Source organism: Mixophyes fleayi, chromosome 12 (genome assembly GCF_038048845.1).
Source record: "Mixophyes fleayi isolate aMixFle1 chromosome 12, aMixFle1.hap1, whole genome shotgun sequence".
Taxonomy (NCBI): Eukaryota; Metazoa; Chordata; class Amphibia; order Anura; family Limnodynastidae; genus Mixophyes; species Mixophyes fleayi.
Genome location: NC_134413.1, coordinates 29,539,816 through 29,555,040, shown reverse-complemented (window position 1 = coordinate 29,555,040; position 15,225 = coordinate 29,539,816). Strand labels below are relative to the sequence as shown.

Sequence of the window (15,225 nt, the reverse complement as noted above, 5' to 3'; positions counted from 1 at the left end):
TTTAAAAATGTTTAAAATTACCCTGATTACTAAGCTATAATGTATATCTTATAAAGTATTCTTGATATAAGTAAAACAGAAACAATATACTGGTATAAAAAGTCAGCTCAGAGTTCTAGCGACGTCTTGGTAATAAGGTGGATGGGAACAGGTTGTAAATAACACAGATTTTGGACAGGATGGGAAAAAAATCGGCACGCTAATGTCTGTTTCCCCCACCTTGGTGCCTAAGGTAGTTGCTTTGCTGCTGATCCAAGACCCCTAAGACAGGTTCTAATGGAAGTACAATAGGTTGACCTTGCATTTAAGAGATTAGAAGCAGTTAAACAAAATTATACATGGTTGTAAATGTGGCCACTTACCTGCGAGAGTAACATTGACGCTCTCTATAACTTACACCCCCGCCACAGCTCCGGCTACATTCTCCCCAGTCACTCCAGTTGTCCCAGAAATCACTTTGTCTTTTAACTTTACGTGCCTGTCAGAAATAAGATTTAACCCTTTATTTGGCAAGCATTGAAATCACACATCATCTAGTATTGTATTCATACAACCATATAGTATTGTATTCCTACAACCATATAGTGATCAATATTGTAACTTCTGAAACAACTGACTACTGTAATCACACAATGAGATGTTGCTTGAGAGCATCTCTGCCAAGGAAAGGGTAAAAGTGTAAATGTTATTACATAAAAGAAATGCGAAATTCATGTTGCTTAAGCAACATTGCACAATAAAGGGTTAATGAGTGGTATAATACACACAAGATGAACACATTACCTAACTACTTTTATGTACAACCAGTACATTATAAGGAATACAAGGGCAGCTTTATGCCTGAAAGAAAAACTACTCCATTCTCCATGTAGAAAATGATACAATAAGATGTGCCTATACAGAGCAATGTATGTGCTCCACCACAGTACCAAGTGGCTGCACTAAAGTGGCTGACCCGGGCAGATCTGGCTGTTTAACACTTGTGGGTATATTTACTAAACTGCGGGTTTGAAAAAGTGGAGATGTTGCCTACAGTAACCAATCAGATTCTAGTTATCATTTTGCAGAATGTACTAAATAGATAACTAGAATCTGATTGGTTGCAATAGGCAACATCTACCCTTTTTAAACCGCAGTTTAGTAAATATACCCCCTGATGTCTGGGATTTAGTCTGCGATCGTAATCTCATCGCAAAATATATAATATAGATTGGGGAAATTAATAATGACAAATATTAGTCATATGTAAGATCCCATTTGTTTTAAAGTTGTAAAGGAATGGTTTGCATAGTGAAATAAAATCATGACAAACGTCAGTTCTTTGTTTATTCTTTTAGCAACACTAAAGTAGTAGCAAGACTTTTAATAAGAGAGCGATTTGGAGATCACATTGGGGCAGAGAGAAGCCTTTGAGTGCTACATTAGAGCCACGGGCAAGCAACCAAACAGCAAAATAAGTGTACTATTATTTACCAAAATGTAATGTGTATATTTTTAAGGTCCATTTGTCTATGTATTTAATTTGCATCTACTACTAGTCCTATTATGTGTCCCCAGTTTTGAATTAGTTGGGGATAGAGCACCATGTGGCCAATCAGGTTATTGGAATGTTCACAGCAGCACATACTATTTCAGTAAGTACAGTGCCACATGCAACAGGGACAGAGTCATGATATGGGGAAGGGAATGGAGCTAAATGGGCAAGGGACAGGGACCCAAACAAGAGATATTAGTGAAACTGTCTGATGTGACCTGGTGGCAAAAACACCTCTATATGAAACGTAGCTCATACCTCCAACTTGATTTTTTTTATTAACATAAGACTCAGCTAGAGACATTTTGCAAGTATTATCTGACTGGTGAATAAGGTCAACAGTGATACAACATTATGGGGAAAGTAGACTGTACATTCCTAAGGCAAGTTATCCACGGATGTTAAAAACCTTGCATTTTTTATTGCCGGTAAAAGCATACAAACAGGTATTGGGGCGGATCATAGAAGTTCCAATGACCCTATATACCCACTTCAGCCACACTAAAATCAAACATTTGCTACAGCAAACACATTTATTTACCTGGTTATAGCTTACATTTTTCTTATAAAAAAAAAACAAAAAACTTTCTTTGCTCTTAACATAGTTAAACATATTACTGCCTAGAGAGGTAATTATGTAATTTAACTGTGAGCTTTATGCATTTGGATAGATAGTAAAGCATTCAAAGAAAGATTGATCTCTCCACACATTTGACAGGAGATAAAACATATTACACACCAAGCCCAGACAATGATAAATGAATAGCTACCACATACGCCCACAGATTAGTTCCTACAGTTGAAACGTTTGTGGGAATGTATACACTTTGTCCATAGGCAAAATGATCTCATGCTTGGTGTAACATTTTACAGCAATTACCTGACTTACTGAACTAAAAATATAATTACACTTAAGGATATTAAAACAGGAGGGTGGTAACAAAACTACATTGTAAGCAGTGAAAACAGTTTGGCACCGATACATCTCTTTGTAACACAGACTGTTTCATTGTATTATGCCATAGAATGAAGGATTCTACTGAGTGTGGAGAATGGAAGTAGTAAAATGAAATTAGGCTCCAGAGTATAGTTTGGCTTACAAAGATCCAAATGAAAATGACACTGATAAGGATAAAGCTGATCTGGAAGAGAGTTTATTAGTTGACTAGTGCAAAACTGTGCATCAAATTTGAATTATTATATGTATGTGTAGTATATATGTAGTTGTGAGACCACACGGTGGTAGTTTTGGACTCATGCGCTTGAAGCTTAGAGACACTTGCCATTCATCGCCCTTTCTGTGTACTCTGAACTTTCACATCTAGCTGCCTTATAGTTTATAATCATTTTGGTTGGTTAATATATGTAATTGTATGCCATGCATGTTTTTGTTAATAGGGAAATTGTTACATAAGCTAAACAGGTTATTTATAAATGACATCAGGTGGAGTGTTAGATCCAGGATAAGAAAGGATGAGATGTCTAGGTTAAACAATTACCCTATACATGTATAATTCTATCAATCTTGTCATGTTTAGTCAACAAGGTCAGTGTTATACTAGTAACCTGGATTAGACTCATAGGCATCTTCTTCACAGGGAGCCAATAGGTCCCCAACCACCATGGAGAGGACCCTCACAGTTTAAGTATTATGTTATGCCCACCTATCATAACCACCATTAGCTCCACCACTGTGGGAATAGTGAAGGGGATATACAACCCATAGTCCACCCACCATTAGCTCCACCACCGTGGGAATATTGAAAGGGATATACCACCCCTAGTCCACCCACCATTAGCTACACCACCATAGGAATAGTGAAGGATATATATCGCCGCTTGTTAACCCACCATTAGCTCCACCACCGTAGGAATAGTGAAGGGTATATACCGCCCCTAGTTCACCCACCATTAGCTCCACCACCGTGGGAATAGTGAAGGGTATATACCGCCCCTAGTTCACCCATCATTAGCTCCACCACCGTGGGAATAGTGAAGGGTATATACCGCCCCTAGTTCACCCACCATTAGCTCCACCACCGTGGGAATAGTGAAGGGTATATACCGCCCCTAGTTCACCCACCATTAGCTCCACCACCGTGGGAATATTAAATGGGATATAACCTATGTTGGGGGGTACTGAAGTGTGTTTGTGTATTGGTGACTAGGAGCTGTGCTTCCGTCACATGTGTATGCTGTAATTGCAAAGAATAGCATCTTGTGGGCAGCACGGTAGCTAAGTGGGTAGCACTACTGCATCATAGCGCTGGGGTCATGAGTTTGAATCCCAACCATGGCCTTATGTGTGTCTAGTTTGTATCTTCTCCCAATGTTTGAGTGGGTTTCTTACGGGTGCTTTGGTTTCCTCCCACACTCCAAAAACATACTTGTAGGTTAATTGGCTACTGACAATATTTACCCTACTCTGTTTGTTTGTTGTAAGCTCCAAAGGGGCAGGGACTTATGTGAGTTCTCTGTACAGCGCTGCGGAATTAGTGGCGCTATATAAATAAATGGTGTTGGTGATGTTGATCTGTCTGGTGCGTGTATATCTGCATCTGTCTGTACTGCCATCTACCAAATAAACTGGGTTCTAGTTGCATCAACTAGCCTTGGTGATTTCCAAGAAGTCTTTAGTCAAACTGATATTTGCACAAGTTTGTTGTGAACATGGTCTGTACCTAAATGTATATGAACATCATTACACTTATGGATTATTGGATGTATCACCATATTGTGGTAGTCAATGTTAGCGTATAACAGTATATACCATTGTATGTAATATATAGTAGTACTGACATACATACAATTGAAAGAATACTTACATGTAGTTTTCCCCTTTCAGGGGACTTTACTTTGTAGATGTCATTTTGCATTTAACTATGACTTTTATATATAACTGACAGAATTATTCATTTTTATTGCATTTGGATCTAAGTTGAGTTTTAAATGTGTTTATTGACAACCTTATAAAAATATACTGACGTATTGTGAGATCATGGGTGAAGATGAGAAATGGATTCTGAACATCATGTGTGTGGCATTTCTTTGTGGAGTAAAGTAGTGTCAGGAAGTTATCAGTGTAGTTCCGGTATTACCAGCAAACTTTTTGACAGCTCACAGAGCACTGTATATTAACGGACTCAGAAGCAATTGGATTTGGCAATGAATAAACACAAGTGTCAGATTGCTATTGATGTGATTGGTGTCAGTGTTTGGTAATACTTTTGCAGTTCAGCAGATCTCAATAGGGTTTGTGACTTTAGTAATGTAACAGAGCCGATGGCTGGCTTTTAGAGCCAGGCCGTCTTCCAAAATGTACTATGGGACGTTTCTACTTCTCTCCCTTCAGAGATCACTTTTCTTATGTATAATAGGGCGGTAAATTTGACCACAGCATAACCCAGAAAGCTGACCATAACCATATTGTGGATCAATACAGTACTCCTAACCATTAACAGAGACATAATTCACGAAACAGCATTAACAACTTAGCCTGTGACAGTGCGTAACATTCAGAGGTGGGCAGTATTTTCCTTTTCATTGAATCCTCATACTAGTAAAAGTGCTGCTTGAGTATATACGTAATGCCTAGGAACTAAATTCTGCTCTCAACTCACCTGAGCAACATACGAATGCTCAGCTTCTTGTCACAACTTTATTCATTTGTGAAATTATTGCGCAATACATTCCACACTGACATTGATAGCCTCAGAAATGTACATGACGCAAACTTACAATAGTTTGTACTTACTGAGTAAGCAGAATCCAGCACCAGAGTAAACGTAACAAATAGTAGTGGTGTCTTCATTTTACCTGCCAAACAAATCAACTGTGAGTAAATTAGCACAAGAATAGGAGGAGCTGCACTGGAAGTTAATTCTAAAGGTTAGAATGTATATAATAAATAATGCAGCTCCTCAAAATTACATTTCATATTTGCCATACTCTGCAAACTAGCCGAACCTGTGCACCTACTCGGTAAACCATTACTCTAACCAACTTTTCCAAGCAGCTAAAGTACACTCCTGCTTCTCTGCAAATGCCGCCAGTTTGCTCCCAAACCAAATCTCTATGGCTGAGATCTAGGTGCAAGTCAAGGTCTGTGGCATCAACTATTTGTGCTGTGTTTTAGCTGTTTGGTAAATGAGGCGTATTGAGGCAGAATTGATATTCATGAGAATGCAACATATCCATTCCTTCGGAACCTGCAACATTACAGCACCTAACTTAGTAATGTTCCTGGTTCCTATTGAATTGATAGGCTGCATTCACGCTAAAAAGCTGCTTCGCTGCATGTAGGTAATGGATGTCCTTAAATGTACATATGTTCTGCTACCTCCAGTGCATGCACACATCATTAGAGAAAAGCCAGATTACACAAATGCAAAATTTTTGATTCAGATCATAAACTAAAGCAAAGTTTATGCAGACCACTAAGAATTCTGGCTGATGTGTCTCTGGTCAATAAGGAAGTTAACTTAATAGCAAAAAAGAACAAATTCCTGTAAACTCTTGAAAATATACACACAGGCTTTAGACTGATGGCACATATAGGGCCCAACTCATCAAGGCACTTATCTGTGGATCTGGGTATCGTCCGTAAAATCAATCTGCGCGTACCCAGAACTGGGAGATACGTCTGTGAACGCAGCCCTGTCTGCTGTGTGGTACGCAAAGGGTACTTACTACAGCCTAAGATTTCGGAGAGTGAACTGGGCGGGGAAGGAACATTTTGCAGTAGTGAATTGCAGCCACGTCCAAACCCAGCTCTGATTGTCTAAACGTTACTTGTTTTTATGCCGTATCTCTTGCTCCCGCTAAAGGGCTGGTCTAAGTCCTGATCGGTAGTGTTGACAGTCTCGTATCCCTGCTATAACATGTTTATGCAATCATGTGCAACTGTAAAATTATATTTTACGCTCAGTACACATCAAGATCATTCTAATAAATATTCAATGGAAAAACTATTTTTTTAAATTGTTTTATCACTAATGCCTATATTATTACCAGGTGGCATTAATTCAATACTTTTTTTCCTGTGTGTTCTTTTGCAAAGTTATGATCCACGTAGGTATTGGACGTATCCTGCAGCGTCTTGTGTAGTAGAGAACAGCTGATTTGCCCCCGATGTCAGAAGCACACGTATCTAGAGATCCATATAATTCTAAAGGCGGGTTGCGCTCAGAACTCATGCCATGATTAATCAGGCCCATAAACTCTAAGCAGACTGTGTGGGTCCACCAGATACATAGGCAAACAGAGAGGGGGGTTTCTAGTCCCTGGAAACCCCCCTCCAAGCCTGGGGCACTGTATAATTGAGGTGGCTGGACCCTGCCCCTGCTTCACATGGCTCTGCTTGAAAAGGCAGTGCTGCGTGCACCTAAAAGAAGTGCACGCACCATTACCCATGTATATTATGGGGATAGGAAGAGTTGGAGAGCAGCGAAGCACTGTCTAATATTATAGCCACGCCCCCATGCATGCTTGTCACGCCCACTGGCGGCGTGGTGTGGAAACCCCCCTCTACAAATCCTGTGTGTACATTTTAGTGATAAACTGGCTCTATAGATAAACAGCAGCTCAGACAGATTTTAAAACAGAAGCTAAATGATGTCATTGGCAAACGTGCAGCTTTAGAAACACTGAACAGGATTATTGTTCCCAGAGAGAGAGAAACCCAAGTGGCACGTACATACAAGCTTACCTGTTCTTCCCAAACGCTTGCCTTTGGCTCTGTGTATGCACCAACATGCAGAATGGCAGGTTGTTTCATGCCAATCTTTGAGCCAAGACCCAGTCTCACAGGCCAGTCAGGTTCATAAGAACATTGATGTTTGACTTCTGATTTATAGGGTCACAAAGGAGGACTTCATCCAATAAACACACGTCCCTGATGTTGGTAAATTGACGACTGAGAAAGAAAAAAAAAAAAAGATGTTGTTCTCAGTATTTGGATCATATTACAGCAAATGTGACATCTCAAAAACAATACTCCCAGGGTAAAATTACTATATTGGATGTAGTCAAATAAAATTAAGTATTTAGAACATAAACAAATGGCTTACGTATAGTAACCTGTGTTAGAAATTACATAAATTATTTTTGTCAATACCTTCCCATTAATCTAATTCAAAGCTATACTATTCTATTTAAAATACTAGACTGGCAGAAAAGGGTGTAGACCAGTGATGGCTAACCTGTGGCACTCCAGGTGTTGTGAAACTGCAAGTCCCAGCATGCTTTGCCAATATATAGCAGCTTATTGCTGGAAGGGTATGCTGGGACTTGTAGTTTCACAACACCTGGAGCGTCACAGGTTAGCCAACACTGGTGTAGACCAATGAAATGCTAAATAATGTTTTGTCAAACAAAAGCTCTTCTCTAGGCTATAAACTAGACGAGAATTAGCTTACAGCGAATGCTGTGTGTGTTTCACCTGGCAAAAGGTAAGTGGCATTTACAGCCTGAATGATCCAGATAACTTGACTTAAGTTTGCAGACAGGAACCATATCTAATTGTGGCCTAAGCAGGAGGAACATCACAATCTTATTGTTTTTACTAAATAAATTAAACCTTTGATTGACCAAAGCTGCAAACAGATTTGTGTGTTGTTATGTGCATACTTTGTTATTTTTACTTCTTTTACAATTAAGTAAATATTAATATATCTACATACTAAAATGTAAATCAGACTGTAGTGAATAGTTATTACAACAAACTTGAGCAGCTATTACAGGCTTTCCTCCAATTTACTTTTTGCTTTAGAGCTTAAATATGTAGGGTCTTTATAGATTATTTTGCAAATGTAACCTCTATCCTGCTTGTAACCATTTACTTACATTCTTTATTAGAGTGTATATGGCATTATCATTCATTCTCGGTGGGCCGGCTGTACTGCGCCCTAAACACATCACAAATCAGACATCATCAGGATTGATCTGAGTAGTGCAAAACCCTTTTCATTCTACTCTGTCCAAAAAAGATAATGTTCGCAAATTGATGTAGCAGAAGGGGCCAGACTATATAAATGATGTAGCAGAAGGGGCCAGACTATATAGATGATGTAGCAGAAGGGGCCAGACTATATATACAGACTATATAGATGATGTAGCAGAAGGGGCCAGACTATATAGATGACTCACTATGGCCAGCATAACGAAGAGGGCAGGAGATGGAAGAGCTATACACACTCTAGTAGAAAGTGTATATGGAAAATGCATACAGATAGGATAGGGACACAATTTGCAAAATAAGTTCTATTTTGCATGTTTAACCACTAAAAATCAGTATTTAGTTAACTAAAATTGTTTCATCTATAGTAACATACCTGAAATGTAGCAAGTGAGAAACACCTATGCAGGACATGGTTTCATTACATTAGCATAGGAGGGTATTGTTTTCTCATTTATTCAGTCAGACAGCATATGACAGCTCTAAAAGGAGTTAGGCTGGGTATATACTGCAGAAAAATTATCCTAATGCAATATTGTTAACGATTTTATCAACGACTGAAAGTCTCGATCAGTGCGCCGATTCATGTGTACACATTTAAACTATTTACCCTCAGATCTGTGCTCTTCATCTGCCATAACCATGGACTGAAAAGCTTGTGACTCTGTACACTCTATGGAGATCTGACTACACTGCTGGTCCTGAGTATATACACACTGCAGAATTTTCCTGACATTGTTCCATCGTTTATAGAGATTTTTAGTCCGTTTTATCAAATCAAATGATATGATGTGCTTTGGAACGATAAAACATGATTGTAAGAGAGTGCACACTAATGCTATATCGGACCTAACAGTCATTTATCGTATGATTGACCCGATGATTGGCTGAAAAACCTGTAGTGTGTACCCAGTCTTACTTCCTGTTTGGTAAGTAACTCCTTCCTCCATCTGACACACACTTTCATTAGCACACAGGTACACATATCATCATCATCAACATTTATTTATGTAGCGCCAGCAAATTCCGTAGCGCTTTACAATAAACACTCTATTAACAGAGAGATGCACAGAGTGCACTAACACAAAGATACACACATAACATTTATTTTGTCACACTTGTGCTCTCCAGTTTACACCCCCCCCCCCACCTGCACTGCTGCTTTCTCTGTATCCTACTCTCCCCCACCGATCCAGTAGTCAAAGCAACAAACCTACCTACTAATCCCGCCACTCGCTTTGTTGCCTGCCCTTTTTTTGTGCTATAGTACCAGAGGCGGACAGAGCTGCCGTCAGGAAAGGGGTGAAGATGTGCGGAGATGTGAAAGGTGGGGTGGGGAAAGGCCTGCGTGCTGCATTAAGGGATGTGTCAGCGGGCCCCCTTGTAGGCTGCACGTCTGCCTCCACTTCCAAGGTGTTGGGGCCCCACAGCTGCTATCATTTGCTTCACTCCCAGCCCCCCCAGGTGCACATCTTCCCATCAGCTCCTGGACAGAGAGGCCCCCAGCAGCGTCGCTGATGCCAAGTAATTAGTGATGTCACAACGCTGTCAATGGAGAGGAGCTGAAAGGTGACAGCGAGAACAAACTAAGAGGAAGCAAACTACTGCAGGCGATAGATAAAACTGGAGTAGGGGGAATGGGGTGCCTGACTGAGGAGAACGGAGGAGAAAACAAATGTTGGGTAGAGAATAATTTAAAAATAGGGGTAGGGTGAGAGAAAGGAGGAGGACCCGGGAGGATACAGTGACAACGCTGAGCTGCTACCAAAAATTTGCCATTGGGCACGGCAATACCAAGTTCCATCCCTGACCTTTACTTTACACACAACTAAATGGCATATATCATACTTTGTCCTCCTGCAGCTAACATTAATACCCCCTACACCTTCAGCTATACCCACATACTACAGAGAGTTCCCCTACCCTATGCACACCACTAAACTCTATTCATTAGACTGTCACCCACTGCATTCATATTGCTCCACATCTGACAAACATTCATTAAACTACATCTAACCTCCATTGTAGAGAATGAAAAACATAAATTTGAACACATAAAATTATTGACATAGTTTAGTAAAACAATCATGGAAGACTGAAAATTATTGACACACTTGGGTCAAATAATCCTGGAAAATTAAATCCAATAAATAACTTATTATAGACATCAGTGGGGGGTATTCAATTAATACGGCAGATTGCGGCTGTGCACATATAGTGCCAATATGGTACCGCAACATTGCGGATTTCCCTTCGCAACCCTTCCTGTTACCGCATTGTTGTGGTAACAGGAAGTTTGCAGCCGCGCGTAACCGCGATCTGCCATCTTAATTGAATACCCCCCAGTGTGTTCATAAGATAACCACATAGGTAGTTATCCTCAACTCACTCAATTTCACATCTACATCTCCCGCGACTGGAGGCAAGGAGAAGGTTTCTACATATGCTGACAATTCCCTGAATAAAAGGTCCCTTATAAAGCAATAAGCGGATCCTCTGCTAGATCCCTCAGGTGATACCAGAAAGTATATTTAAGACATTCATGAATCTGTTTCCTCGTGATTAGTGGTAGGGTATCAATGTAACTTTCTCATATGGAAAAATAGTTTTCTGCCTTTACCTCTTTATCAAGTGACACTTCTACGCAATCCATTCTAATAAGAAAAAAATAGCTAATCTTCAAACAGATTTAGTCTGTGTGTCTGTCTCTCTGTCTGTCTGTGTGTGTATGTTAGGAAATTTAGACTGTAAGCCCCAATGGGGGCAGGGACTGATGTGAGTGAGTTCTCTGTACAGCGCTGCGGAATCAGTGGTGCTATATAAATAAATGGTGATGATGATGATTTACAGGGGGGGGGGTCCTGGTGTGTCCAGGTGTGTAATATAGTCTTACGTGACACCACGCTAATAGCTAACAATATTCTGCTGCCCACAGTAGTTTTCTGATTCTTAGGGAGGATACCAAAGACAGCCCACTCGGGAGATATAATTAACCAAATCTCTTAACGCTATGGTTCGAACTTGTAAGGAGAATCTCCTGACCACTGCCATAAGCAATTAAATAAATCTGCACTTTCCACACCACACATATTGCATTGAGAATGGGTACTAAGTCCTATGTGGTCTCTCTTTTGAGGAGCGAGATATGATCCATGAAATATATTTAAAAAAAAATCTACATAGATGCTGGATGGGAGGAGTTTACAAGACAGTTCAAGTGCTCGCAGTAATTCTTTAGGTCTGAGAGAGGGTAACATAGACAGCCACTTGCCCAATCCCACAGCAGATGAGGAAAGATCAATGGAAGTGCATAAATGACTATAATGTAGAGAAATGGCTTTAGTTTTGGCATTTGGGGAGCTCAGAAGTCTATCCACCGGATTGTTCCAGTTTAGTTTGGAGAATGTCCTAAGCAAAAGCTTATATAGTGCTGAGCTTGAAAGGAGGACAGTGGGAAAACCTCCACATTGGGAAACCTGGATATCGCTTCAGTAGACATTAAAGAACACCTGTCAGTCTTCTGTATAAGGCAATTAATTGTTCTGATTCCTGCCACCTTCCAGATAGAGAAGGGATTCTACCCTCCTTTTTAATACACCCCCAAACACTGCATTTTATCCACAAACCTTCATAGGAAACTTCTATCTATACCACCACAAACACTATACAGCACTCCTTCCTCAATCAGTGATAACGATGCTCCTGTTCTGATTCATCATTACACATATTATAAGGTCCATTCTTACCAGCTGTACCACACCTTGTATCGTTTACTAAACACTGGATGAATTACTCCCACCCCCACAGCAACGGACAATGTCTGGGTCACTTTTGCGAATTGCTTATATAAAGCCTTGTATTTTATTGTTGTCACAGTTAGAAAATCATTACAACCTGTTATATCTTGCAGGACTGTGCTACCAATGAACATATCTATGGGGTACAGATGTTGGGAGAGGCTCTGAAAAGTTGGAAAGTTCTCTCTAGAATCAGGAAAGCTTCCAATTATTCTACGACTAACATTAATCAGCTAATTAGACTAATTTTTGCTTATTTTACAGAATAGTTTGCATATGAAAAAAAAAGACAGTGCCTGAAGGTAAAGAACACCAACCAACTAAAAAATAATCTCTCTCAGTATCATTCAGTTGGCACTAGAAGAGTAGATTCCTATATTTGGATTGTACGACACTTTCATTCTGTGGACAGGTTGAAAATGTCGACAGTGTGATTGTCAACATTCACAATGTCGACAATCATAATACCGACATTAAAAGACCAATGCCAACGGGGCTGGTCAGATACCCCATAATGCGATTAGACATGCCTAAAATCTAACATATCACTTTTCATATCCCTGAGGACTCCCTATTAAGGTGAAACGCGTTGGCTTTTCTGAATATTTCCTTATTCCTTTACTGATTCTTATCGACTCTTACAACGTTCACTTCCGTTACTTAGTCTATAAGCAATTGAGACAGACACAAGCGACTGCACAAGGAACAGCTACCACAACATAACTGGCTACCCAGAGCAAACACAGACAGGTTGACCTCACTGCGCATGTGCAGCATCTGACTAACGTCTCTGATCCTTTCCGAGAATCAGGACACCAGCATGCAGCACACCCTGTTCGGTAGGGGAGGTAGAAGGCACGAGTCCAGGAAGGGGAGCACACGAGAAGGAATTTGGTGTTCCAGACGCCCACATTTGAACATGAGTCCGGACACTTGTTTATTATATATGCTATTACCGAAATCAAAGGCATACACACTATAGACTTAACAAGTCCAGCACCAGTGCTGTTAACTGTTGAATTTGAATCTGCTAAGACTCACATCTTGGATATTTACTCAACCAAGGACAATACTAGTACTATTATCGATACACTCGAATGCTTGGGACTTACATTTCTGATACACACCAATTGGCTAACACAGACATCTGAGAGAGTCTCTAAGGACTTCACTTTGTGATAACCTAAAGAGGTATATAAACCGTGTGATTGGTGAACTGAAATGTTTTGGGACTCACATTTCTGGTACACATTGATTGGTTAACACAGAGACATTTAAGGGAGTCATTAAACCCTATAAGGGATATACTTATGAGCATTGAACATTGTTACATATCTCATTGATGCAATAAGTAAACCATAATGGTTCTGGCCGGAACATTTAATGTATGTTTGTGTGTTTGAACATATATGTGAAAAAACAGCAGAGATATTCAATTGGGAGGTAGGGATACCACCAACTTCTCGCAGGCAGATTTGCTAGACTACACCACACCACAGCTAATTGATGGACAGCGTTGAGTTTGCCCGCTACAATCAAATCTAACATAGCCACTCCCCAAAATTATTATACCATGCCCCTCCTCGCCTAGGCAAACCAGGATTGTTCCACAAGAATGGAACTCTTGGGGTGTACAGTAAAGCCAGAGTTAGTCTTAGTGTAAATTTATATATTCAAGCAATAATCCAATTCAGCTGTGAAACTGGAGACTCACCAATACCAGCACTAGGGTTGGCAACTCATCCATTTACTTAGGGACACATACGCATTACACATGATCTGTAGCTGGATGGTTGCAACAAGTTAAGATTACTTACAGTCTATATCTCTCCATTTCAATTGACTTTAATCAGTCAGCCATGGAACCCATATTAATCATGGGTGTCCCTTATTAAAATGATGAATTGGCAACCCTAGTTGGCATCGGTGGAGCCCCGAAATGTTTGACATGTCCGAGAAGGATCAAATCTAAATCTAATTGTATCATGTTCATAAATTGGAGTTCTAGGTGAATCAATCAGGGATCCTGCGGCTCTGGCCGAGTGGGAGGATTGGGCTATGTGCACAACTTTACGGAGGATAAATAGTTATAGTATAGGAACTTTATACTTTCACTTTTGTGAATATTACAGGATGGCTTTTCATATTGAATCGTTTACAATTGTAGGTTTAATGCATCTTTATAGATATAGTGCTTCTAAAATGCCATCAATTATTGTACATCTTAAGTCCTAAAAGGGCCGACATATACAAAATAGTCCAGACAACCCACCCATGTGCCCTGGGGAGATTTAAGTTGTAAGCATGCATTATCCCACACAAGCTACCATTTGTTGCTTTAGTGTCTGAAACTAACTACAAGATAAGCATGGAAATAATCCTGACAAGAAGCGAGTGATCTTTTTATCTCTCTGTTATAACAGGATATGATACATTTAATATACACAGATTACACATTAGGAACTTTAACATTTCTTTCTGGCCCATTAAAGTTGAGAACTTTGACAAAACTTTTCTCCGGGGCATTTATAACGAACTGTCTGAACATCAAAGCTAAAGACTCTTTTAAGGGGAATTTCTGGAGAATCTCTCACTAATCACTTAAATTGTATTTTAGAACGTTTTACAAGGCGTGGTGCAATAGTTTTAAAAGTTTTTTGTTTTGTTTTTTAAAGGAACTTCCGTTATCTTCTGATATAATTCTATACATTGTTTTAACTACTGAACTATTGTATTAAAAACAGCAGCAAATCAACCATTATATTTATAAAAAGTATCATGTAATGTAATAATTATGTTAAATAATGGACAGTGTTCAAGGAAGATACTCTGTGATGTGTCTGTTTTTATGCATTTGTTATTTTTATTGTATGTTTCTAATTGTTTCTGCATTTCTATTAGCTTGCGTGTATCTGCAGCCTTTATATGTGTGTGGTTTT

The 15,225-nt window shown here is 39.6% G+C and overlaps 1 protein-coding gene across 2 annotated transcripts in view; it reads right to left on the bottom strand.

The window, feature by feature from the left end:
- The window catches only part of PAPLN (papilin, proteoglycan like sulfated glycoprotein), a 92,301-nt gene that overhangs the window by 50,227 nt on the left and 26,849 nt on the right, over nt 1–15,225 (bottom strand). For both annotated transcript variants that reach the window (XM_075192202.1, XM_075192203.1), the window contains exons 2-4: nt 7,242–7,448; nt 5,289–5,350; nt 363–478 (exon numbers count right to left, since the gene is read on the bottom strand). In XM_075192202.1, the coding sequence (XP_075048303.1) occupies nt 363–478; nt 5,289–5,345 (173 nt within the window). In that variant the 5' untranslated portion in view covers nt 5,346–5,350; nt 7,242–7,448. The remainder of the gene's footprint in view (nt 1–362; nt 479–5,288; nt 5,351–7,241; nt 7,449–15,225) is intronic.